This window comes from Dromaius novaehollandiae, chromosome 10 (genome assembly GCF_036370855.1).
Source record: "Dromaius novaehollandiae isolate bDroNov1 chromosome 10, bDroNov1.hap1, whole genome shotgun sequence".
Lineage (NCBI taxonomy): Eukaryota > Metazoa > Chordata > Aves > Casuariiformes > Dromaiidae > Dromaius > Dromaius novaehollandiae.
The window spans coordinates 21,324,861-21,352,446 of record NC_088107.1 but is presented as its reverse complement, the minus strand read 5'-3'; the positions used below and the strand labels follow the sequence as shown (position 1 = coordinate 21,352,446).

Here is a 27,586-nt window from a genome sequence, read left to right as displayed (position 1 = left end):
TTTGTAAGCTTTACATGCCACAGCTGTAACTTTGGTTCACAGCCTGCTTTAATATATGATTTGATTTAGATTATACATGAAAGTAGATATTTTCCTGAAGAAAAAAATTTAAGTTGTTCAGAAGGCATTTGATATAATTAGTTCTATGAAAATTGGTTTGCTCTCCAGACCACTAGCTGGAGGGCACCATCCATCTTTGCACAGACGGAGCTAAACTTAGCCCAGCGAGCACAGGAAACCTCCTTCCAGACCGATCAGAACTTGCTTTGGAACCCGGATGCGAGGCGCTCCTAAGGGGAAAGCCGAGCTGCTGCCTGATGATACCCTCTCCTCATTTACCCTGCCCTTTTTACACATACAATTATGGTGCCATTTTAAATTTATTCCATACAATCTGTTCAAAATAGATGGTAGCATACAGGAGCTGTGATACAATTTTCTTTATTAAAAATAATTTACAACATCAGTAACATTTTATGCACAGTTGTCAGCAATTGAACTCTTAAGATATATCTATACAATACTTATTGAACTTAAAACTTACACTGTTTTGTTGGCTTTAAACAGCAGACATTGATTTGCAGTTTCTTAAATATGATTAATATACATTGTTTCATGTCCTTATACTTAGGTGTAAAATTTATAAACATCAACACTACCCCAAACCTTTGTAGCCTGGGGGGGGGGGGGTAGGGTGGGGGAAGGAGGGGTGAAAGGAGAGAAAACATTTAGAAAAATTGGGATAGATTCTTCTCCAAATCAAACTGGAGAGAGAATACTAGGTTAAATACATCTAACACACCGAGTCACTTCTCAAAAAGGAGCACTTCCTCCTATGCTTTAAGATACTAGAAAGAGGTCTAATTGCACAACGGGTTGTGTGATCACAGCAGTCCTCCAAGTGTTTTGCGTCCTGCCACCGCTGGGAAGCAGACTTCACTCTTTTTGATCTTAAGCTAGTAGGATCCTAGCAGTGTGTTCAAAGTTACGCGTCTCTCTGCCACCACCGCGTTACTGAGCTGGGCTTGCAGCGCTCGCTGCAGCACGAGGGGAGAGGGGCAGGCACGTCACCCACGGAGCATCAGGCAAGGGTTAGCTTCATCGGCAGCTCGCTGCCGTGTGAAAAGCAAGAGATGGGGACATCAGCAGTGCTGTTTCTCTCAGCATCCGCCACCCTTCAGCCTTGGGGATCTGGCGGGTTTGAGCCAGCCTACGCAAGCCAGGGAGCTCCAGCTCACTCCCGCAGGCTTAGGGGTGGACCCGCTGCAGCGCAATAGGAGGAATCGAGCTTTAACGCAGCAGCTGCGCTTCGAGCTGTCTTTCATGGATTTTAAGGCATAGGAGTGCAGCAGAAAGTCACTATGGTAATGAAACTGTCACGCCTCTTAACGGAGCTGACTAGCTTTAATTATTGGCAATAACTTGTGGATAAGTCATGTCCTTTTAAATTGCACTTAATTTCACAATACTGGTTTACCTTGACATGGCTTGGATCACTATCTCCTTCTGAAGCAACAAATGTGTTATTGCACGAGAGAGGGGGGAGGCTGTGTTCCACTCAAGCGTTAGCAGTTACACAAAAGTTTTAAATAGCCATGTAGCAGTATTTTAATTTATCATCTGTATGAAGCATCATAATGCGTCAGCACTAAGAAATCCTATTTGCTCCCCAATAACAAACATGCATTTTCTTGAACTATGTCAAGAATATATACTTTCAAGCTGGAAAAAGTATTAGACACTTATGCTAGAAAAAAATCTGCTCATCAGTAACTCAAAAAAATAAGCAAAAGTGTACCACAGAACAGAAACTCAATCAGTTGAATATAATACTAAAAAAATGCATTAATTTATTACCCATATCAGTGTTATGAGTCACTGGAATGGCTTGTATCTTGACTAAAAGAAAAGCACAGCAAAACTAGTGAAATACAGGAACAGATTATACAGAATTTGAAACTAAGGAGGTTTCCCCCCCCCCAGTAAAGATTAAAGATAAACCACAAAGCTATGCCAATGAAATCAAATTCATATGACATTTGAACTGTCCCCCAAATTAATATTTTAGAATATACTTATGTCAGTTTTAAGAAACATCAGAAACATACTACTTAAAAGATCTGAATGGTATTCCGCTATGTTAGTTTGCAAACCAACTGCTTAGTATCTGGTGTAAGTTTAAAGCATATGTAGCAAAGACAATAGAGTCCTCTTGAAAGCTGCGATATTTAAGTTAACGCTTATCAAGAACAAAAATACTAAAGCAAAATCTTGTCAATTTATAGGTGAGTTATTGCAGTTTTCTCCTCCAAAAGAAATTAATCTCTACGTAACCGCAAGCCGTATTTTAAAATGAAGCTGTTCAAGTTATAGCAGCACAGAAATAGTGACCTGAAGCTATCAGTCAAGAGTCACTTGAACAGATTAGAAGCTATAAATGTTTAGTTAAGTTGTAAAACAGCTCTTTTCTTTCAGAAACTGTGCATCTTCCATTAATATTAAATAGGAAATAGTGTTTTTTCTTGTGAATGTGCCGACAGTTGAATTTATAGCAATTGCAATGGCATAAGAACGAGATTTGTTCAGATTTCTGGGAACTTAACAGGGGAATCTGTCACTTCTGCAGACGAGCTGTAAATAACAGCACATTAAAAAGTATTAAAAGGCAATATGGCTACCTCAGCTATTTAACATTTTACAAGTAAAGTAGATACAGGCCATATTTAAAGCAGAGGAATTAAAACAGTTCAAATATGCGTTTTTAAAGATTGTATAAGATTAAAATACTAAGGGAAGTACTTCAGTTAACAATACTACAACCAGTTCAGCAAAAGCTGATGTCATAAAAAGGACAAACTGCACCCCTTAAATTAGCTGCAAGCTTTTCAATTGAAGCACACTAGCTTGCCAAAAAGCTGGGGAGCCACACTTAATCTGCATGAAAAAGTTTATTGCAGGTTTTTTTGTTTTTTTTTTTGTTTTTTTTTTAAAAGATTCAGAGATGTTGCCCATGAAAACTTCATACTTCTAGCACACAATATCTCATAATGTGAGCAGTGTTAAATCTGCACCCAGATGGAACATATAACCCCATAATATAGGTAAGTCAGTCATGGTCTATGATACATGACACCATTGGCCTCACATGGATCCCCTTTCGTTCAGCCCACAATTTAAAGAACAATAAATTCAAAACTGAAGATCTCTTAAGCTCTGGATGCCAAAAAATGTTAGTTTGGCCTTTAACATTCCATACCATCTGCTACCCTTAAACCAACAAACAGCAGTACACAGATTTACAGGTGCAAAAACTAAGTGGAAACAACTGCAGAAAATCTTCTTACATAATAATCTTCAGCACAATCAGTTTCAAATTTCGCATAATTTATTTACAAAATGGTCTGATAAAACATCCCCTCCATACTTACAGCTCTCTGCCACAACACACATGTTGATTTTAGCAATGTTTAATAGCACCATTAGAATATTATTTAAAATCAGGAAGGATCTTGTTGCAGTTACAAGGATTCACAATCTTTTACATCCATGGACGAAGTAACTTTGAGCACACTAGGACTGTTCGCAGTTCCACAGTACAGATTCCTGGGTTCACACAAGGCATTTTCAGAATCACCAGTTATGCAAGGTACCCACAGAGTCAGTAGCTACTATAAGAATCTTCGAGCCACAAAGTTTAGACTTCCACCATATTTGTATAAAGTTATCTCCATATCATTTTCAAACAAGGCAATCGCGCTGAATACTTTTCCAGTGCTTGTCTTCAAAATAAAAGCAAAAAGAGACCAATTAAGAGTTTTACCTTCACTTTCCCTTGCTTACGGTCTGCTAGCACTATAACCACAAACTGCGTCTAAGGCAAGCAAGTTCAATCCGCTTATCTGCCACTGCAGAACAAAGACATAGCTGGGGACAGGATGACAGCTTATTTTTCTGCACACAATTTGGGTCCACTGGGAGCGTGCTATGCACCTACTGGAGGTTGAAGGACAGAACTATTTCCCTAGTATACTACTACAGGCATACAGTTCATTCAAAAAGGATGGGAAGCTGAAGCCTCTCTTGAACAGTTGCATTCTTGCTTTTAAGAGCCTGAATGAGCAGAGATTCAATTCTACCCTAACACAGTGCGTGTGTATGGGGGTGGGGGGTGCACACAGAAAATACAGTCAAGAATTGCAGGTTGCATAAAAGGCTGTGTAGCAAGAAGGCACATTAACTAAGATGTTAATATATTCTCTTGGAAGCTTCAATACCCATGACAAACTTGAGACAAGACTGAGCTTCCTTTCAAAGGCTATTAACATTTTTCTGCTTTCAACTGTCAGCACGTTCAATAGAGAAGTTTAAAAAAATATTACAAAGATACCTTTACATCCAAAGTCATTCCTGGTGACAGCTCTTGAGGGAACAATATAGAAAACTGCTCTCTGCCAGTGAGACCCAAAGTAGTAGGATTTTCCCCAGGAAGAAACTGAAGTGGAGCTATGCCAATTCCAATCAATTGACTTTTATGAACCTTCTCATAGCTTTCAGCCAGAACAGCTTTAACACCCTGCAGAAACAAGTAATTTTCATATTTCAGTACAGTAAGTTTAAAAAGTGAAACAAAAGCTTCAAACACTATATTTTATGCCCAAACTCCTCCAATTCAAGCTGAAGAATAAAACAGGTACTTTGTATGAGCCCTGTAAGTAAGCAGGGAACATCGTTTACAGAAAGCAGATAAGCCAGAGTAGGACCATACAGTATGAAACAAAAGTTTAGAAGGCAGAGGGACAAGGCTGTAATTAGCAGGCAGAAAATCCCAGATGGAATCTAGTCACTCCTATTACTCCCAAACTGTAGGAGAGTAATTGGTTGACTCTGAATATATTTTCAACAGTAGTGGAATCTGGATATATAGTCTCCAATACTAGATGCTCAACACCCTACAGAGACTAAACAGAAACCAGCGCTAGATAAATATCTAATTTCTCTCAAAGTCTGGAATTCCTGTTTGAGAGTCAAAGTTAAGTTACACATTTCTGAAACTCAGGTTTATTCTTCTGACCAGTCATTGACTTTATGAAGATTCTAGCAAAGAAACTACAGGTACATCTTTAAAAAACATAGTATTCTATTCAAAATTGAGGACAGTTTCTAAACACATTTATGCCCAAACTAAACACTGAAGTATTTCCAGAAGACAAAAAACAAACTAGCAGTACCAGTAAAAAAGGCCCTTTTGCAGCCCAGTCTCTTGAGCTACCAAGTCCATACTTCTTTCCTGCCAAAATAATTACAGGGATGCCTTCTTTCTGGTACAACTCCGCTGCTTCAAACACATCTAGCTGTGGAATAACAAAGCAAAATAGTTTGAGCAAGTTCTAAATTCATATCACAATTTTGGAGCAGCCACACAAATAAGCGTATTTTTACCGTTTGTCCTGATGGAAAGTGAATTGTTTTAGGAGCTGGTTTTCCTATAAATTTATTCAGAAGCTTGATATTTGCAAAGGTACCTCTTGTCATCACAGCATCATTACCTCTTCGAGCTCCATAAGAGTTGAATTCACGAGGCGTGAGTCTACAATGGGGACAAAAGGGAAGAAGCAGTTTTAAAGAATCTCCAATTTTAAAACAATATTTTGATTGTTAGATAATTATTGCAGTATCTCTCAAAATAACTAGATTTTCACTGCATGATGTAGAGAACTAATCTTCCAACAAATGTAATTATATTAAACCATGAAAAAAAAAAAAAACTTTAAATCATTGCTAGATCATTCATCAGCAAAGCTGCAATTTTAAATTCATTTTCTGTGACTTCTTTATAAAGTATTATCATTGAAAGGGTATGGCATTTGCAGGAGAATTATGGGATGACAGCTCTTTTGACCTCGAACAGTCTAGGAAGAGAAGCACGTTTACTAATCCTCTCACCTCTACCAGGGTATTTATTAATAAGCATTGCACCAAAGTGATAGCTTTACTCATACATCAAGCATCTGTCTTGGGAGTAGAGGCCCATGAATTCTTGCTTCCCTGTAACACTACTCACTCTGACTGAATGCAATCCTTATAAGCAGAGCCCACACCAGAGGCTGCTATTCTGTCACGCTCCACTGATACTGTAATAATACACACCCCTTTTACAGTATAACACAACAATGTAATTTCTAAAATGTTCAGAGATATGACACTGAGGAACTCAGCAGCTTGTCATGTTGTGCGTCCTCAGAACTTGAGCAGAGGTAAGAGGTACCCATTACCACTGGGGGATGCTGACTGATACAGAGGTAAGCCAGAGCACCAAATTCATATTTATAAAACACCTGTTTTTCAAGTGATACATATTTCTGGAACTTCTCATCTGTTCTGTTCATCTACCTGATTGTTCTCGAGGCCAATAACAGTGACTAACTTCATATTAACAGAAAAATCACTCATTTGCTTTGTAATTAAGTTATTTTTGCTTTGGCATATATTTGGCAGCAGACATTACTATAACATCAGAATGAGCTCTTTAAGAGGTCTCAGTTGCTTGTTGTAACCTTAGACAGAGACTTCAAGATACATTCTTACTTATATATCCCAGTAAGTTATTATTCTGTTTTAACCATGTATGCCCGTTGATGCAGACAGGCATTTATAAAGAAAAGCAACAGTGATGATCAGTTATTTGACATGCAAAACAATCCTCTGATATAATTAGAGGTATTTAACACGAGTGTTAAATACCCAAAAAAATCCTTACCCTTTGTTGGTCAGATACTTAGCAGCAGCACTGCTCCTTGCAATGCTTCCAGCAGGGGATATGTGATCTGTAGTTACAGAATCTCCCAAATAGAGCAAGACATGGGCATTTTCGATTGGGTGTGGTGAAACTGGTTCTTTGGCCTAAAAGGAAGGAGAAAGAAAACCCACACACTTCCTCCAGGATTCGTAGAGATATAAAACGTATCTGTAATATATTAAGGCATATTGCTGTACAGGCTCCACTCATTCCAGTGATACAAACTGTATGTAAAAGATTGAGAAATATTAATGCTAAGCAAATTTATTGAACAACCCATCTTTACTGGAATAGCTTTTCCTTTGCTTAAATGTAGTGTATCTTGTGTGGTGGGTAGATCCAAAATACTTACAAGTTTATCAAAAAAGGAAGGACATCTGATGTAAGTAGATTTTAAATCCCAGGGGAATAAAGTTGACTCAGGTGCTTCCAGTAAATTCCATCGTTTGTTTCCTTTCTACAAAAATAAAAAAACCCACAGAATAATTTATGATCTTTTCACATTCTGAAAGCAGACTTACCATTGATTTTCCTCTGAATTTCTATTATATGCTACAAGATACCTTACTGGTGATTTTTTTGTTGTTGTTTTTGTTTTTTAAAATAAGAGTCCCTATTTAACACAAGTGTCCATCTCAGTTAAATCCTCCTTTACAGTACTGGAAATAAATGACTATCCAATCACGTTCAACTAGAAAAATATTAGGAAGCTAAAATGAAACTGAATCTTTAAATTATTTAAAACAAAAGACCTTTCTTACCTCCATTTTTTCTTTCAATTCTTTAAACATGGATGATATTACACACTCTTCCTCCACTGTATGAAGTTCTTTTCGGGTTGGCCAAATATCTCGTAAGTAGATACTTTTGCCGTTAATGCCAACACCTGAATAAAATTTGTAAACATAATGGTAATTTGGAAGAAAAACATTTATATTGGACTTCATATATTCAAACTCCTCACAGATGGTACCAGATATGCCAAACACCTCATTAAGTGGAGTTAAGTGGATGTTGTTTCATCTGCTAGAAATACCAAATATGACGAGACTTTCTCTTCAAATATACTGTTCTTTTATGCGTAAGTGCACATGAAGAAACGTGTTCTAGGTCTGCCCTAGATGCAGAAGGCAGTAGATATTGCAAGCCAAACATGTCAGCCCACTTCTGAAACGTGAGATATAAAGAAATAATTACCTAAAGGCTCAGTCTCGAAGTCTATTCTAACAGTGCCTGCTATAGCATACGCAACTACTAACGGTGGAGAAGCAAGGTAGTTGGCACGGACACAGTCACAGAGACGCCCTTCAAAGTTCTTGGTTCCAGACAATATTCCACAGGCAACGATATCACCCTGAAAGGCAGAGCCACATATATTTTCCAAAGATTAATATTTGTTGGTACCTCAACAGGTTGGGCTATTTTTTGTTGACTAAAGTCAGATGTGCTTTTAATGTTCCACTTCAAATATTTACTCTCTTCAATTTAAAGGGTTTCCTGCTCTCTCCCACTACCCTTTCTCCTCCTCACATCTCCTTTTCACTCTTGAACAACCACTGACGTGTTGCCCTCTAGTTACTTCAGCGAACTCCTTATTTCTTACATGTTGCTTCTACCTCGCAGAAGAAAGTGCTGTAGCTATTTATACACTGCTCATTAAAAGCAGTCAAGCACATAGATCTTTAAAACCTGTTCCTCGTTTATAATACAAAATCTACTCATTTCATCCTTCATATGATTAGTTTTACATTTATCTTACAATATTTGTATGCTACAAAGACTGTTTATTACATTTATTCAACACAGCAACGAATTACTATGACCTCCATCTGATATGCAGCAGATGTGTAAAAACATCACGCGAAGTCCAAACCGAAAATACAGCATCTTCTGCACAGATTCCTGTATCTATTGATCACGTAACCGGGTAAGAATCTGCTTTAATATTATATCTAAATATTCACCAAGCCTTAGAGCTATACCTGTTTTATTGCATTCCTGATGGCTTCTGGCAAGGGAGCAGTGTTTCCAACACAGGTTGAACATCCATAACCAACCACCTCAAACCTACATTGAAAAATCCAATTAAGTAGCATATTAGATAATTAAGAACAACTTGTTAACAGAACTTTTTGAAGATTTTCTTCATTAATAATCACTAAGAAGTGTTTTATTTGGTAATTAGGCATTTTAGGAAGCTAATGACAGGGCATATCACTGACGCAAGCAGGATGTTACAAGATAAATTTTGAAATTAATCAAGATAAGTCAAATAAAATATCTCAAGATACTATAGTTTCCAAAGTAAGGCAAAGCAAAGACAGTAACATTCTTCATGGAACTGGGCACAGCTGGGCACTGTTACAGAATTATGAACTTAATCTAACTATTGTTACTGAGAACCCAAAAACATGTTACACACCCCATGAGGGCAGTAATGGCAAGAGACTAATACGGATTGTCCTGAAGAATTTATATTCAGCTTCCACTTTGAAATATATAAACATGCGCATCATGTGAAGGTTTTTACCCATGAACAGACCACTACTGAAAACCAGAGCTCAAAGGTAGTGATCTACACAATGTAAATTGTAAGCTGGAAGCAAACCTCAGTAAAAGAAAAATCAAGATAACAAGTAGTCAAAATTACAAACTAATAAGTTTAAGAAACAGACAAACTCTCATGAACAGTAACCATATTTATGAGCCTGTATAAAACCCACATATACTGGGTTTTTTTTCCCCCTTAAACAACAAATGAAGGAGTCAAAACTTACCCAAGTTTACTGAGGTATGGTAATACTCCACTTGAACTGAGGTAATGTGTAACCATTCCACTACCTGGTGATAAACTTGTTCTTATGTAGGGCTTAACCGCTAGGCCAGCTTCAACAGCTTTTTTGGCCAGAAGTCCTGTAAAAAGTAAGACAGGTTATGTTTTGGATCTCCCTTAGAAGAATATCTGTATGATGCCACCTTAGTAAATTTAAGCTTGAAATTTTACTTGTCCTCTACTTCTATTATTAATTATTAAAGCAACTACCTGTCTGAATAAAGTTACCTAACTCGTAACAGTATGAGTCAGGTCTATGTTACCATTCTTACCACACAGATGCCCGTTTTCTTTTCCATAAGAAAAGTTTATTTTCCACTTTCTAACCGACAAGTCAGTGCAGCATCATTTATTCTTATACTGATGGAAACCACAGCCTTAGAGGGAAGCTTATGTGGGCCACAGGGGACCTCTAAAGAAGAGAGCAAGGTCTGAGAGAGGATTAACTCTTCCAGGAAAATTGTATGCAGCCTGCGAAGGGCACACAGAACTAGCAGTTAAAGCTGAGAGCAGTCAATCGCAATCTGGGCTTGATTTCCAAATTCCGCTGCTGACTGTCCAGTTCAAGCTGCCATCCAGAGGTCATTTAGGACTGAGTCAAAGCTAAAGTCCATCTCCTGCAACAAGTGTGTCAATATGTGCATTCATCTGAAAGTAGTCCCAATCAGGTTACCTTTTGAAATACTACCAAATATAAATATTTTGGAACTACTGTCATTAATTCTGCCTTATGACACAAGCTCTGAGATTACATTATCAAGTTACTTTGGCACAGTACATTCTGCAGAACATGTAACAAGATTAGCGTTAAAATACATTCACAGTTAACTTTCAGCTCAAGTCAATACAGAGAACCTACAAGGCTGGAGGTAAAGGCTGTGTAAATACAGGAGCAATATTAAGATCAAGTTGGTTCTCATCAGTCACAACATACCTGCAGCAAGCATGACAGATGGGTTACAGTTGTTTGTACAGCTGATTACTGCAGCAATGACAATACAGCCATGAGATAGCTTGTACTCATTTCCTTCATACTGAACAGGCACAACGTCATTCTGTTTCTCAGCTGCAATCTGAAACCCTTTAACACCAGACTAGATGATAAAAATACATGTTAGCAGTTATTATGCTGTACAGAATATGACATCACAGCAAGACCAAGTAAGCCCTTATTTTAGGATACAATCAGCTGTTCCATTATCAAACCATAAACAGATTTAGAAAAAGCCTTCAGTTCAGGCCTCACTCCCCACAGATGCAGAATGATCTCACCCTCTCTCCTTCATAATTACATTAACAACTCTGCAATAATTGTGAACAATTGCCAGTCGGAGCATGATCAGTCCCCGCTCTTGTTTCCTACTATACATGAAAAAATAATTCCATATCAGCACACGTCTAATTTTATACAATACTTGCGTCTGAATTAGAAGCATACTCAAGATTTTAATTGGAAGAGGATTATAACTAAAAGCAGACCTGGTCCGTTAAGATTTCACATCCTCCAGCTCTTCAGCACTCAATCATCCATGATCAATTATGGTTTCTAACTCCTCCACAACTGATCATTCTGTATTATATACCTCATTAAAGCCAGAAGTGCTAAACCCAGCAGACAGACTTACACAGAATAGTGTCTATGCTGAAACTGTTTCTGCTAATATTGTTGCCAGTCCCCAACCTTAAAGGATGAAGATGTATTCCTATATAGCAAACAATAGAAACACGGGCTTCTGAGTGAAAGCATTTCCTCTATGAAGTCAAGCCAAGCTGCAAGCAATTAACTTGCTAAGACTGATGAAAGAAGAGTGAAGAAGCCAGAACACTGATCAGTTTCAAATCTCAAGTCTTTCTAGATCTCCCTTAACATACAGCAAGTTGAGGGTTTTTTTGTTTTTAATTCTAATTCTGTTTGGGAAATTAAGCAAAATTCAGCTGGTTTAAAAATTCTGAATATGATAAACCTTTCCCCAAGCTTACACTATTTACTACTCAAATTTAAGATTTTCCTCTCTAGAACATTTTTGATCTAAACTATGAAATTAAGTATTTTTGAAGTTCACGTTCATAACAAATATCTACAACTTACCAGCTACTATTCTAGGGACACTTGTCAAGCAAGACAAGAATACCTTCAGATTATCTGTTCATAAAATAATAATGAGGGCTCAGCAGGTATGCAAAGAGTAAGTAACAGTACATTCATCCATGCAAATTACAGGAAGTACCTTTTGAAGAGTACTTTAGTTGTACAAACCTTTTCATTTAAGCAGGCTTCGAAATCACTTTTCATGTTATTAACAGCCACTCTGTCTTGGGACCTCTTGGGGCCACTGACATACGGAATTATAGAACTTAGACTAATTTGCACTATCTACAAAAAAAGAAAGATACATTATGAATCACAGCCTAACTATATTTAATATGCTCTTTTGAGACATCTACACCCTGTTTTGTGTAAAAACTAGATATTGCAAGACATTAGAACTCAGGGCTTACATTTTAAGATTGCTCATTATAGAGGGCTATTGATCTCGCTCAAGTGTTTTAACATTATCTGCCATCCACATAAGACTTACCTGGACATCTGCAAGGACTAGGAAGTCAGTATTTGTTAACAGATATGAGCATTTCCTTCCACCCCCACACTATGGTTTGCAGGCATACTCTGCTTCTCAAAACCGTGAGTTAATAAATGTAAGCTTATTAAGGCAACGAAAAGTACAGTGGGATACCAAATTGTTAATCCACAGCAGTTACTTGTTAAAAGATTCAAATATATGCAAAAACAAGTCATTCCAAACATACCTGGGAATACTCAGGTTCTCCGGAAGAACTTTCATCATTTCTAAATAACTTCACAGCTTTAAGATATGCTTCCATGACCTCAAGCTTGACCTTGTCGAAACCTAAAGACGACATTTTCAAACATGAGAATAGTCATGCTAGAAAACAAACACACACACCCCTCCCCTGCCAAACTCTCAGAAGTTAGGACTGTTTCAAGCATATAAAATTATCCTTGAATATCCAGAGTCCTTGTTTTTCAAGGCAAACCATTTCCATGCCAAATACTCCAGGAGCTATTCAGGAAGGATACGTGAATTACAACATGTGACTCATGTTTTTGTTCATTTGTTTAAACAAAAAAATCAACTTAAGTTTCCTTCTTATATTAAGGAACAAAGTAAGCTGCTTCAACTCTAGCATAATTAAATTAGCAGATTTGTCCTTCAAGTTCATTAAGTTTTTCCTCTATTAAGACTCACTCAGTTAATACCGATCATGTTTAGTTGACAATAGTCAATACTACTGACTACCACTAGAAAAATCGGTTTTGCTTGCTCTGCACTGACCGGAGCAAACATGTTTGTTATCAAAAGCGTTTAACACGCATTTAAAATGACCGACGTTAGTTCCAGACTGGCTTACTAATACATATGGACTTTTTTGGAGTCTTTGTTTGTTACCTTGTGGTTTTCTGTATTTGTTCTAGTTTGATAAGAACGAATATCTTTCTACCTTAGCTTAACACGTCAGTGAATTAATCTTCTTTCAAGGAAAAAAATCACGGGGGGGGGGCAGTGGAATCAGAAACATGTTGTACTTTATTTTGCAGTTTCACTTATTTCTCATAAACACTCTAGAAGATTGGTTTTTATTTTTGTAGGGAGCTTGCAGGTGACCAAGACAACAAAAGTGGGGGTTCATTTTGTATCCAGAAGACTGCTATTGCATATACTTCTCAAAATAGGAGAATTTTCTTGCACTTCTCTTCTAGAGCTTCATATATATTTTTCAACATCCGGAGTCCTTGTTTTTGAAAGTATAAATTGGGCAAAAATAATATAATGTTAATACACTAGGAATCAGACAAACGAACCAGACTGGATGCAGACTTAAGGGCAAGTCAGCTCTTCACATGTCAGCGTCCATGTATAAAAATTATGGCCTAAGTTAAATACATGGAATACATGGAAACAAAACAAGGAATTATCCATGCTAATAAATCAGGTAAACAACTCTGACCCAAACACCACATATTAAGTGTCCCACAACATTAGCCAACAGTAAATAGGTATTGTACAATTTCTGTGGTGGGTATTACTCAGGTGCCTGAGATTCTACAAGGTAAAAACTGTAGCAAAGTAGATCCCATGATATAGCTTATTATTGTACAGTGGATTTTACACATTAGTCCCAAGTCAGCACTCTGCAGAAAAAAAATCACCATTTAAGATGCATCATTAGGTTTTACGCAAACATATATTGCACCTAAGCCACTAACATAACGAAACATTGTTTTAATTCCACCCTTACCTGTATGCTTTAAGTGCTTCAATGTCACATTATCAACAGGGAAAAAGCTCAGAATAGCACCATATTCAGGACACATATTTGCTATTGTGGTTCGGTCTGCTACAGACAGCTGGGAAACTCCACTACCAAAAAACTCAACAAATTTTCCAGCGACATCAGCTTGCCTAAGTTGCTGTTTAAAAGAACACATGACATTAACATCTGGAACGTAAAGAGGTACAATGCAAGCAGTGTTTGCTGCAACTTTAAGTCATGAAAGTTTAAGATAAAAAGCTGAAACCTTAAGGCACATGTTTGCAAAAAACAAACCCCTAAAGGTTCATGGTTCTAAAATCTAGGCTGGAAGTTGATATAAAGAACACCACTATGATAGATGCTTCTTAAAACAGCATGTCAGAAAGAACTAGAATAATATATTTTCAAAGCAATCAAAGCTCTTAAATGCTTTAACACTAGCTCTTCACCTACTGAAACAGAGATCGTTTCTGCAGCTCTGTGGCAAAACCCTGGCTTCAGAAAAGATATGCTAGAGTTATTCAAGTGTATAACCATAGCCAGGCCCAGGGTCTTACAGAAATTTTTTTTTTTTTTTTTTTTTTTTAGGAAAAAAAGTATCCAGAAGAAGTTCTGGAGCTAGAGAAAAAGCCCACATGCTGTCAGTAAGTGGGAGAAGGGAAAACACAGGACAGGAAGAGGTGTTGTGAGTTTTTTTTTTTTTTTTTTTTTTTTTTTTTTTTTTAAAGTGAAGAGACTATGAATATACCATATAGGGTAAAAACCCTTAGAGGACTTTTAAATAAAAAGGGTTTAGAGCTTATTAATATCTTTCTGTATAACTGCGATTAAAGGAATACCCCAGATACTCTCAGTATTTAGTTCAGCTCTCAAACATCCCTAGTAGAACTTGTAACAAAACTACAGAACTGGCGTTGCCTGGCAAGGCGCTGAGCTCTCACCTTCGTAATGCTGAGAACGATGTCTATGGACGTGGCGAGCGGGCTGGCTGTGCCGTTCAGTTCACACCCAACGACCTCAGGCAGCGTGAGAGTAACCGGCATCCCCAGCATCACTGCTTCTGTTTCAATCCCTCCAACACCTGAAGGAAGAATATTCGGCTGTTTGTCATCAATTTAAGTATCTGACACTTAGTATTTTGAAATCCCCATTAAAACCTAACAGAATCCTTCCTATTAAGCTTAAAGGCTACAGCAAGGAATGCAGATATTTTCTATTAAACATATGTACCCAGAAAATAAAATCAAGCAAGACTACCACTCAAGTAGTTACACTTCAAACTTAACCTGAAAATACTTTATATCTAGTATTGACTTTTCGTAAAGAAAGAAACTTTAATGTGAATTTTACACACCATGTACAAACAGTGCCCATTTAAATATGAATTGCTTTTTGGCTGTTTTCTCTTTAAATTATAAAAAGCAGTTTCTTGATGGCAAGAAGCGTTAGTTGAGGTTACATTTAGAGGAAAAAACATTCTGAAGAATAATTCAAGACAGAATTTGTTATGCTTGATAGAAATATCCTGTGGGAAGAAAGTATTTCTCAATAATTTTAACATGCCTTTCAAAGTGTTATTATCAAGTTACACTTAGTATACTTACCCCAGCCCAAGATACCCAAGCCATTTACCATGGTTGTATGAGAATCTGTGCCAACCACACTATCTGGATATAGGAAATCTTTAACTTCAAAAACAACTCTTGACAAATATTCCAAGTTAACTTGGTGTGCCATTCCAGTTTCAGGTGGAATTATAGAAATATTCTTGAAAACCTTTGAACTCCACTGTAGTTTTTCCAAAATGAGAAAAAAATAATAATTATAATAGGTTGGATTTCTTCAAAGATGTATTTTTTTTTAGAACATAACAAATATGCAACACAACAATACTTAAGTGGCTTTCATTCATTTGTGAAACAGAGCTACATGATACACTTGGAGTCTATACATTTTTGATCATTAACAAAACCATTTACTCAATTCCTCTTGAAGGCTGAATCAATAATTCATATCTACCTTTCAAAAGCAGGTCTGCACAAATGTGTTACCTTCCAATCCAAACAACTTATATTTGAGGAACAAAGACGAGTATTTAGACAACAGCAACTAAGCATACATAACAAAATTCACAATACATTTTACATCTCTGGATGAGGCTGAAGATGCAATTTAGAAAAATGTCTTGCCGAATGCAAACTCAAATGTTAGATTTGAGAAAAGTTCACATGGAAAGTGGTAACAAAATGTTTAGTTTAGCGGTTTCCCTCTTGAATAATGCAAAACCTAATTTGCATCTTACAGAAAGATCTCCTAGTCTACCTGTACACAGATACACGGTTCATTGCACTGGATTCCTGAACTGTGCTACCTCTGCGGATCAGGATCAGACACCAGTGTCGCAAGTCTCTGGCTAGCAACAAAAGAAACTGACCTTCACCACACAAGACTTGCACTAAAAACAACTCTACCAGCCCTGTCACCTAGTTTGAGAGCAGCAGTGTCTTAATGCTGGCTTCTGTTCAACACTAACTTCAGTAAGATTTGTAACAAAAGTATGGATAAACAGACCTTTTACCCAGAAACTCACTGAAAAGACCTCCTAAGTACTAACGCTTCTTAAGTATCTACTTTGTCCCCTGGTCTTTACACTGACAAGAACTGAATCAAATAGTATATATATTTTTTTTAAATTAGAGTTACAAAAGGTATTCTCTCCCCCTTAAGCAACATCCAGGTTTAGGCCCTCTGCTTGCCTAACAACATAATATCCTATTCTTAAATTTAAAGCCAAAACCCATGTTATTAGCCAATTTTCTGTTCACATAGGAAATTCAGATTTGAAAGTCTGACACTTCCAGAATGATTACATTTAATTTAAACACATGAACACTGGCAGACAAACAGAACATAATATTAAACAACCAAAAACACAATACAAAGCCCACAGGTACACAGACATACCTTAAAAAACTGAAGCCTCTCTCTATTTCTGCCAAATTCCATCTCTTGATTTTTCAATACTGTCTCAGGCCTAGGAAGATACCAAGTTTACAAACAACGCCAAAACTTGTTTCAAATTACACAAGAACAAGTTATTTTTGGTTGTTTGATGAAAGACTCATTTAAGCCTGCCATTTGCCAAGTCTGAAGTTAGTTATTGTTGTTAGAGCAAAGATAATTCCTCCCTTGCAGGAAACTTTCTCTAAACAATGGAAAAATAACTGATTTTGTCTGGGCTGTGCATGATGAACAGGTTTATTCTAGGTATAGCTCACCTAAAACAAATCATCTCAAATACACCCACTACAAAAGAACTATTCCCAGCCAGTACTACAACACAGGGAAGTTATCTTTTCAATCAGTATGCTTACAGGTTGCACACCTTGAAATTCAGTCCTTGCAAAGAACCAACATGTCCAGTATTTATAAAATATATATAAAATATATAAGTATATATAAAGTATATATAAAAAAAATCCTTCCATGTTCAATTGTAGTCCTTTAGTAGCTGAGTAGAACATTAAGACAATTGTAACTATCCTCCACTCCTGTATTTTTTCCTCCAAGCCTCATTTTTTATTCACAAGTACTCATCAGTAGTCTCTTAAAACAAATCTTTTATAAGCATTATTTATTGAAATACTGATTTTCATTATGAAGGAGTAATCCCCTGATCATTTAAAATGAATAACCTCTGCTTTGAGAGGGTGGACAAGGAAGGGGACACACTTATTTTATAATAGGAAGGGAAAAGGTCCTTCTCAGGGTCCTAGAGGTGTGTTTTTACAGAAGGACTGAGACACTACCTAGAACCTGGCAGACTATGCATAGGCTATTTCCTAGATCATCTGGAAAAGTTGGAAACTTCTGCAAAGCTCCCACATGAAGACTAAGATTTACTTTTAGCCCTAAACCAATGCTTCACTGAGGTTTACTTTGTAATTGACAGAGGATTACTCCCAAGCTTTGTTGTCCTTGTAAGGAAGTGAGGGAAATCTCCAAATTCAATTTGAAATGACAGCCATGAGTCAGACCAATGACCATCTGCACTGTGTTTACTGAAGTACTTCTTTTCAAAAAATATTTAGCGTAGACTAATTCAAATCTACTGCATCAGACATCCTTCTAGATGCTAAAACCTGTCTCCGGCATATGTGAAGACAAGTACAGAGGGATGTTTAGAAGAGTTGCATCTGAAAACTGTCACAGGTAGTGCTTAACAAGAGAAAAGGGAGCACATAATTAATAAAAATGAAACACTCATACTCAGGCACCGGCTGAAGATGAAAAGGACACAGGATAGGCGTGTTCTCAATCTGTGCAGAAAATTGTCCTGAGTTGCGACTCGAGTCTCCAGCGCTACACGGCCCCTTGCAACCTGTTTGACCCCTGCAGGGTAACTTCCGAGGCTGTGCTTTAAGTGGAGACAGCTTTGCCATTGGCTTCTGTGAATCACCACCTCCCGGATTTGGAGCATTCTGTATTGCACTGTAACATTAACAGAAGAATAATTCAGACATCAGTTTTATTTTTGCAATCCCTTTAATGGACTATTAAATATTACCTAAAAAATAAGCCATTTTATTACAATCTTGAAGCAAAGTAAACTCTCACTGGATATGCTTAATTAACTAATGTATCATGGAAATCTAAGATATTTAAATGAACTGTCCTGAGTTGTCTAAGAGATTAACATGACAAATAATTCCTTCAATTTGTTCACAATAGACTGGAGCTCTTTATAAGCAATATGGCTAGGGCTGAACTCAGGGCTTTAACTTTTAAGCTGTACGAAGAGCCTCATCCAAGTGATAAACTGGCCAAACATGTTGTTTCTTCTTCTCTAAGGCAGTGCTGTGCACGTTTTGTTCAATCCATGGAGGAATGACTACAAATGAAGCTTCCTCGAGGAAAGCAGCACAACTCTGACATTTAATTAGGCTTTTGATAAAATTCTTAAAGGCTCAGATAAATTTTATATGCTATTCAAACCACACAGACATACGATAGATAATAAAAAAAGCCTTTTTTCAAGTCCATATAACATGCTACTCTCTATTCATGCTATATTTGGTCTTCCCATGAGAAGAAAGCAAGCTTGTTGTGAAAAATGCGCGACTTCTAACCTCTTAATATTTACTAAATCATTGATTTGTCATTAAAGGCACTGCTTTCTTCTGCTTTAGTAAAAAGTAAAGATAGTTGTATGATTGCAGGATACTGCACAGGTTCAGAGGATACCTTGCCTAAATCCAAATTCAGTCCGTGAGCCTCTGATCAGCAGGAGATGGAAGCTATATAAAAGCAGCACAAACCATCCTGTAGTGAAGGTGTTCTTATCATATGCCAGCAGCTGCTGAGATGCTATAGGCTTTCCAAATGCAAAACTACAGGAACCGGATTTATCATTTAAAAGCAGCATGTTGAGACCTCTTGCCAGCAGTTGGTCTTTCTGATAATATTAGGCTAGCCTAATTGCAATTGAATCAGCTGTCCCTCCAAACACAAGAACGGACAGTTCACAGAACTGAAACAACACAGATCAATCCAACGAATTTCGACCTTCTTGCTTTTCATTCTTCTAAGCTAACAAAACTGAAATAATGTGCATATTTGGAAGGTCTATAGAAATAGAATTCATACCCATGCCTGTTTTACCACAGGCTTTTTCTCTGAACTTCTAAAATTCCTAGAGAATTCAAGCAATTTACACAATTCTGCACCATTTTGGAAGTCTCCATGGTGCGAAGCAGGGGGAAGGAGTTGCATTATTTACTTAGACAAATTAGGCAAACATTGAATCAAATGCAAGTTTTTCCTCTCCTGAAGGCTGTGTTACATGTGTCTGGCACCAGGCAACCCCAGGCTGCTTTCGCCACACCACTGCCTCTCAGAAAAGGAGAGCTAGGCTGTCAGTTTTCCAACCCCTGACACTTCCAGACTCCTACAAGTACACTGCCCTCTCCACATATCTACACAGTCTCTTTCATCGGTAGCAAAATCCAGGTCTACACCAAATCACAGCCATAAGCTATGGGCTGAAATTACAGTCTTTCCACAGGTCCGATAGGATTGCCAGCCACTTCCTCCAGAGCTCTGACAAGGCAGTTATATTTACAATAAAAATTTGCTGAACATTAACAGTAAAAACAGGGCAAGGCAAAATTAAAAACCAACTACCTTCTGCCTCATTCTCTTAAGACACACTATTTTCTGGAAACCATGCCAGATTCAGTTATTTCAGTAGTCTTTGCCCAGAACCTGTGTTGTCAGTCAGCTTGATCCATAGCCCCTGACAAGCATTCCTGCCCTCCTCCAAGAGGGGCAATTTTATCCAGAAGACCTCTTTCAGGCACACGCTCATTTACAGCGTGCAGCTCCCTTTAACGGATTGGTATACTGACTGCACGAAGAGGTTAAGAGGACCTTAGACCATCAGGTCTAGTTTCAGGTATTATTGAGCATGGGTGGTACTAAGGCTGGACTGAATTCATACTTCAGAATCAAACCCCTTGCATCAGCCAAAAACATACAGCTCAAAAATAAGGTACATCACCATTTGCTGAAATCAATCTGCAGAGAATGGTCAACAGTGAGATCAGTTGGGCAGGCAGGATTGACTTTCACAGGATCTCCTCCAGCATTTCTCACCGCTTCCCTCATGGCAGCAAAATCCACCATCGCAGGAATTCCACTAACAGGGAAAAAAAACAAATAGTACAGTACCATAAGACATTAACTTGCTAAAATAAAGCTAAATATACAAGCTTATTTTTAAATCTAAACCTAGATCTACCTATCTGAGTTCTATTTCAGAAAATAAAACCCTAATATTTTATTCTGTAAATTTTAAAGAGCTTGAAATATATTTTTTAAAAGTTAATGGAGTAGGTATTCATTCATAACAGGCCACAGCATGCTTTAAGGTAATGTACCAAGCAAAATACAGGAACACCCTGAAGAACAGAATTACGCTGCTCTTTCGTCTTGCTATGCTTCTGACATGTGACAATACTTTATTATAACACTAATTTCTAGATACTTATTACCTTTATGATACAAACTTGCTATGTGAACAAACATTTGTGCTATACATTTTAATACCTTGCAATATATCATGACTCTTACAGAACCAGTCATTTCAGAAGCACAAAGCATTTTTACAGAATTAAATACTCTTACAGTTATAAGTGTACCTAAAGTACAAAACTGAGGTGAGAATAACGCTCTCATAACTCAAATACTATATAAAATTTTCCTGATTTTGTTTGCAGAGCAGAAGTTACTGTTTTGCTATCTTAATTCCTTTTTTTACTTCTCCAGCTTCTTGATAAACATATAGTCAATGAGTCAGCAAGACATCCTAAATTTAAAATCGCAAGTTGCTGAAGGTTTGCCCTTTTAGCTATTCCATATTCAAATAAAAAAAATAATATCCTAAAAGCTTTCTTTTTAATAAATGCATTATTCACAGTTTCAATGGCAGTATGTATACTTTTGGAGCACGCAATATTTAATCTTCAGTTATCTCAAGTAGGAACTCCATATATTTCAATGAACCACCAGCCATTTGGCTACAATCAAAATGTCACCACTTCCATTTGTGTTTTGGCTCTTATCCCGTAAAACATTCCTTGTAGGCTGACACCTTCACCCTCACCAACCTGCACTAAAGCCAGGGTACTCTGTGGAGCAACTCCTATTCTTGCAGGACATGCAAGTATCACAATACTTTTACTGGATAGCAGAAGCAGTGCACAAGTCTGTATTAAGAAAAAGAGATACTTCCATATCAAAAGGCTAGGTCCTATTTATTCTCAGGCCAAAGTATCATTCATACTCCTCAGTGAGTTTACACAGATTATTTCAGAACTTTTGGCAGACACGCACACCACTTACGTAAAATCTTGAAGAACAACTCTGGCAGGACAGAAGGGCACTTCAACATTATTCTGCTTTGTTTTCCAGTCTAAAATGTTCATAGCATCTGTTTCTTTCACTAAGAAGCCATCGCAGTTACGGACGCTGGATTCAAACAACACTCGTATGGAATAAGGCAGAGTATCTAGGGCAAGGCAAAGTAACTGACTTAATTAGTGCAACACCTCCAGCCTACATACTTAAAATTTTACAGTCTCACATTTCTAAAGAGTTCTACTCCAGCAATTTTCAGAGCTTTCAGCAAACAAATCTATTTGTGTGGGTACAATTTAGTCATAAATAGCAGAGAGGAAGTGAAGGGGCAAACGGTAAACAAGTGTGAACTGGGGATGGGAAGAATCAGAGCTACAGGAGCCTGCTTGTTCAGTTGCTTCTGGTTTTGATCTTCATTATACCGTACGGAAGAGCGAGCTGCATAATGTACACACTGCAGAAGATGAGTTTTCATATGGGGTTTGAATGGAAGAAGCCAATGGCTTGACTGTGTTCTATCAAGACGGTGACATTTAGGAAGGCATGCTATGCTGGCAGGACAGAGAGGCAAGGAATCCAGAGCTGGGATTACTGACCAGATGGAATAGGTGAAATGCAGTAACAATTGGTATATTCCAAAAGTATTCTTCGCAGTGCAGATTTTACCATGCAATCACTTGAGACACTAAACCAAAAGCAATTAATAACAGAATATCTTTTTCTACTTTCATATGAACAGTGATATGAAGACCAGGAACTATTTGACTTGTGCTCTAAACTTAAAATATATTTCATAAAATATAAACAAGAGCATTTCACTAAATGCAACTTCAGTTACTTTGTTATTGATCTGGGTTAAGGTACAGACTAAAGACAGCTTTCACAGATGGGAAAATTTAGGGACGTAGAAACAACAGTGAAAAAAGAAGAAAGAGAAAGAACAAGTCATTATTGACTGAAAATAACATCAAGATTAATTCACATTCTCCCCATATATCATTCTTTTCTGCATAATTCAAGTAGGCAAATGACATTACAACAACAGTGAGAAATGTTAGCTAGATGAAGAGGTTTAAACAATTAAGCAACTTGTTTTTGCGAGGGGAAAGAAAAAAAGCAAAGAAAAAAGATTTGCTGGTTTTAACCTAGCCCACAAGTTTGTCTACACACTATTAATGCAGAATTTTCTGACTCTGTTCTCATCAGGCATTTTTGCCAGATATTATCAATTACTGTGTAGCTGGACAAGTCACTCAAAATATAGAGGTATCATTAAAAACAGGTCCAAATTTGCTGTAATGTGACAACTCACTTTATTTAACATCTAAATTACCAGAACAAAACTGTTTTGTTTTCTTGGATTAGCAATACCATGGCAGGGCACCCTTGCAGTGATGAAGGCTGACTGCACAGTGGGCTGCTTGGCAGCCATCGGGTATGGGAAGGGATTATTCCCCTCTGTTAGGGGCTCACAAGGTTGCATCTGCAATCCCGTGTGTGCAGTTTTGGCCCCCCACGATACGGAAGATCTCAAAAGGCAGGGAGCCCTTCGCTGGGCACTCTCCAGAGACGGTTATAGGGCTGCAGCACCCAACATACTGGCACGGCTGAGGGAACTGGGTGTGCTCATCCGAAGCTGAGTGGGGGAGGACGAACTCTAGTCTTCCTCAGCCTAAGAGATCTGCGGAGAAGGTGAAGCCAGACTGTTCTCAGAAGTGCGCAGAGGAAGGACAGAAGACAGCCACCAGTTGCAGCAAGGGACACCGCGGCAGGGCATAAGGAAGACGCTCACCACGCAGGCGCTTACGCACTGGAGCGGGGGCCCAGGGGCGCTGTGGAATCTCAAGGGGAAAGGCCTCACTAGCCTTGAGGGCAGCCTGGACCAGACCTCCGGAGGTCCCTTCCACCCTAAGTGATCCTGACATTTCTGAGGTCCTTCTAGCTACGATTTTCCCCATCACTGAAGATAATTTTAAACACTAGAAAACCAGATTCTCCCTAGCAAATTGGCAAATAAGTCAATTAACATTTACATTAGAATTGTGATTATCCTAAACAGGCACTTATTGTCAGAGTACAGTCAGAAGCCCCCAGATAGAGGGCAAACAGGCAAGACCCCAAATTAATGTTCTAGCAACAATGCAATGAGCAACTCCAGATGCTGGGTTTCTTACCAATGTTGTCCTACACTCCGCTTCAATTTTATTTCATATTAATATCTTGCTAATATGTGGACAATGAGGCTACAAACTTTTGTACAGAAGTTTGCTGAGACTCCTAGGCTATTCTATTTTCATAGTCCTTCTTTGAATATCTTTAGCACTTTCTGCTGCTGCCTGAAGCTTTACAGCACATCTGGACAGAAAAATACTGTATTCCATTTCAATTTCTACTACTGTCAACAAGACCCCCCCAAAGCTGCAGCAGGACTGAGTGGTTTTGTTACTGCCACTCTGCTGCTTCTTCCTGGAAATAGCCAGGAAGGATACACAGAGATTAAGCAATGGTCCGTACACCAGAAAAACTCATCCTTCTGCAGCAGCTGCAGTAGCAACAGAAGCTACGCTCCAGTGCATACAGCTATCCACTCTCTGAAGTTACTAATAAGGTGAAACTTGGATACCAAGAAGCAATAAAAAATGATAGTAAGATCTATATTTAAAGTGCCATTTAGCAGTTTTCTGTGAGTTCATTGTTTCCAAAAGAGATTACCCTGATTTGGAGCATTGCCTAGAACTCCAGTAACACCTCCCCGAATCTCCCTCTAACAAGCTACAAGAAATACTCTTTTCATCCCCCACCTCCCAAATTGAAGCTGATATTATTCAACTTCATACAGCAATAACAGATTGGAAAATCATATGCATTCAAATGCACCTATTAAGAATTCTTGCACTCATGACTGTACCCCCTTATATGTTACAGGAATAAGGGGTACATGTTCACTAATGGTACCAAGCTAATTACCAACTGGTAAGAAGTTTCATTACCATATTTGGTGCCTCCAAGCTTTGAGACATTGTAGAACTTCTTTTGCGGATAGTTTCCTAATGCTTCAATTATGGACTGGTAAGGGATTCCTGGGGGGAAAAAATAAATAAGTTATTGATACAAAAGAACAGAAGGTTCCAGCACTGATAAAGGACTCATAAGACCAGATTTTAATTTCTGATTTTACCAAAAATAATTTTCTTATAGGACTACAACTAAATCGAATACAGAAAGGTTCCTAAGTGGATTAAGGCACCTCATGATACAGATGTGTGCCTTCCATGATTTTTTAAAAGTATAATAGCAGACACATCTATTTGCACAGCTAGAAGCCTAAATACAAATTTGACCTTTACTGTTTCACTTTACCATCTACAAAACAGGACAAATGGTGCGTTACCAACCCAGATGAGGAACACAGGTTGTAATGTAGTATAAAAATAAAGCATTAAATGCCAGGATAACGACAAGCAAGCAAGAGACAAAAATAAGCCTGGTAACAGGGATTAGGAGGGGAGGGCAGTTAACTTTCTGTAAGGCAGAAGGAGTTCACAAAAAGGGGATTTTCGTGTAAACGCTAGCGGATTGAACGGACGCTGCCAATAACATCAGTAACACGAGGCCCGAAGACCACCGCGCCCGGGAAGTTACAGGACCTACGGCCGGGGCTACGAGCCGGGGCAGAGGCGGCAGCGCTCGCGCCGCCCCCGCGGGGCCCTCCGGCCCCCGCCGCGGCCCTTTGTGCGCCGCGCACCGAGCGCCGCCCCAAGCGGCGGGGCCGCTCGCCCCAGGCCGGCGCCGCGCGGGGACGGCGGCAGGGCCGCCCGCGGCCGCCAGGAATAACGGGCGGGCCGGGCCCGGCGCGGCGGCCGCCCCGGAACAAAGCGGGGCCGGGCCGGGGCCGGTAACGGGCCGCGGCCGCCCCGCTCTGCCCTTCCCCCCGCCGCGGGCGGCCCCCGGGGGCGGGGGGGGGGGGGGGGGCGCCGTCGCGCTCGGGCCGGGCCCGCTCCGCGCTCCGCCGCCCACCCCGGCTGAGGGGCGAGGCCGGGCCCAGCGCCGCGCGGTCCCGCTAGCCGGGCGGCGGCGGCCCCGGAGCGCGAGCGCCGCGGCCGGAGCCCCGCGGCGGCGGCGGGCCGCGCTGCCACTGACCTGGCCTGGCAGGGTCCATCGCCGGCGACCATATTAGCTCCACTGGGGAGGGGGAGCGGGGGGCGCGGGCGGAGCCGCCGCCACCTCTCGCGAGACCCGCGCCCGGCGCCCCGCCCCGCCCCCGCGGCCCCCGCGAGAGGCGGCGCGAGGAGCGGACGGGAAGGCGCCTGTGCTCTCGCGAGACCCGGCGGAGGGAGGGGCGCGGAAGTGAGTGAGCGGGGAGGCGGGGAGGCCCGGCCGCTCTCGCGATACTCCCGGGCCCGATGACGAGCGCGGCGGGGGCGGAGCCGCCCTTCGGGGGAGCCCTTGGGCCCCGGCGCGAGCGTGGCCGTGGGCGCCGCCTATTGGCGGGTGCCGCGGGGTGCGTTTGCCCCACGTGACGCGGGGGCGGGGCGAAGGGCCGGATGGTGGCGCCGGGCGGCCGTTGGGGCCGTTAGCGGCCGCGCTGCCGCCTCGCGCCGTGCCCGGGCACCGGTGGTAGGCTGCGTGTGCCCTGCCGCACTGCCCGGCCTGGCCCTGCGCCGGCCGGAGTCGCGGACCTGCTGTTAGGTTTTCTCCGGGAGTCCATTTTCATTCCGCGCTTTATTCGCTTTTCTTGCTTTCGAATTGTGGTTTCTTCTTTCCCTGGCTGGAAGCTGGGAAGGGCTCCCGAAAGGGTGGCTGCGAGCAGCCGGCCCCCAGCCGCCTCACGGCCCCCTTGCCCGCCTCCAGCCTGCCCTGCGCTGGCCCCTGCGTCCCGGCGTTGTGGCTGAGTGACTTGACGTACTGATGGCAGAAGCGCACCCCGAGGGAGCGAGGCCGGCAGAGAACGTGGCCACGACCCGGGCTAGGGGAGGTCGCTTGTATGAAGCACGCTCAGGGTGCCAAGAGCTGTCCATTCCTCTGAGCGGCTCCTTTGTGTGTGGCATCGCTCGTGGCTTTTGCCCTCATTGGATCGTTTCTCATTACAAAGCCCTAACAAGCAGCGAGGGCTGCAGCCAAGCGCCTTGGCGCAGCGGGCGGCTTGCTCGGCGCACGCGGCCGGTGCCATGTGCTGGCCGTGCGCTGGCCCCCGGTGCTCCCCACGGGAGCTGCCGCTGTCGGGGCCGGGAGGAGCGCTGACGGGTAGGTGGCGAGTTGGCAGACAAGTGGTGGCAGATCCAGATAAGATGCATCTCCAGGGACGTTCTGCACCGCCACTGACCCACTCGTTTTCCTTTTTGAAAGAAACCTCTAGTCTCACAGGGCCGAGTCCACGGGATACCGGCGGCAGAATGACTTCTGGTTATCTTCCACCGTTGGCTGAGGGCTAACTTTGGTGGATCAGGTACACCCAGGGAAAGGGATTTTAGGGAGTACGGACTATTGTACACGTGCTAAATCCTTTATCACCAGATGTTTATCTTTTCTGTGCCCTTCTTACACATAAGACAGATTTTTGCAAAGCAAATCCCATATTTATCTTTGTTTTTAACACAATGTTTGGCCATTTGGAGTTTGGCTTTTTGATACTAATTTACACTGAAAATTTTCTTTCCATTTACTTAGTAGCAGCTGGTCATCCCACTGTTCTGCCTACTATTTTT

The 27,586-nt window shown here is 40.3% G+C and overlaps 1 protein-coding gene across 1 annotated transcript; it reads right to left on the bottom strand.

The window, feature by feature from the left end:
- Positions 1-425: 425 nt before the first annotated feature.
- Positions 426-26,172, bottom strand: IREB2 (iron responsive element binding protein 2). Its single transcript, XM_064517544.1, has 22 exons — positions 26,022-26,172; positions 24,872-24,961; positions 21,867-22,032; positions 20,524-20,661; positions 18,234-18,455; positions 16,929-16,998; positions 15,569-15,752; positions 14,906-15,045; positions 13,950-14,121; positions 12,438-12,538; positions 11,887-12,003; positions 10,564-10,723; positions 9,574-9,709; positions 8,779-8,863; positions 7,994-8,150; positions 7,558-7,682; positions 7,149-7,253; positions 6,758-6,900; positions 5,440-5,587; positions 5,229-5,351; positions 4,388-4,573; positions 426-3,779 (listed from the first exon to the last, which is right to left on the bottom strand). The coding sequence occupies exons 1-22, from the start codon at positions 26,038-26,040 to the stop codon at positions 3,669-3,671; spliced, it is 2,898 nt and encodes a 965-aa protein (XP_064373614.1). The 5' UTR covers positions 26,041-26,172; the 3' UTR covers positions 426-3,668.
- Positions 26,173-27,586: the final 1,414 nt, after the last annotated feature.

Coding starts and splice junctions, on each gene's coding strand:
- IREB2 (XM_064517544.1), bottom strand. Junction 10,724..11,886: donor AAGCCTGCTTAAATGAAAAG/GTTTGTACAACT, acceptor TTTATCATCTAG/TCTGGTGTTAAAGGGTTTCA. Junction 3,780..4,387: donor GAATGACTTTGGATGTAAAG/GTATCTTTGTAA, acceptor TTTATTTTGAAG/ACAAGCACTGGAAAAGTATT.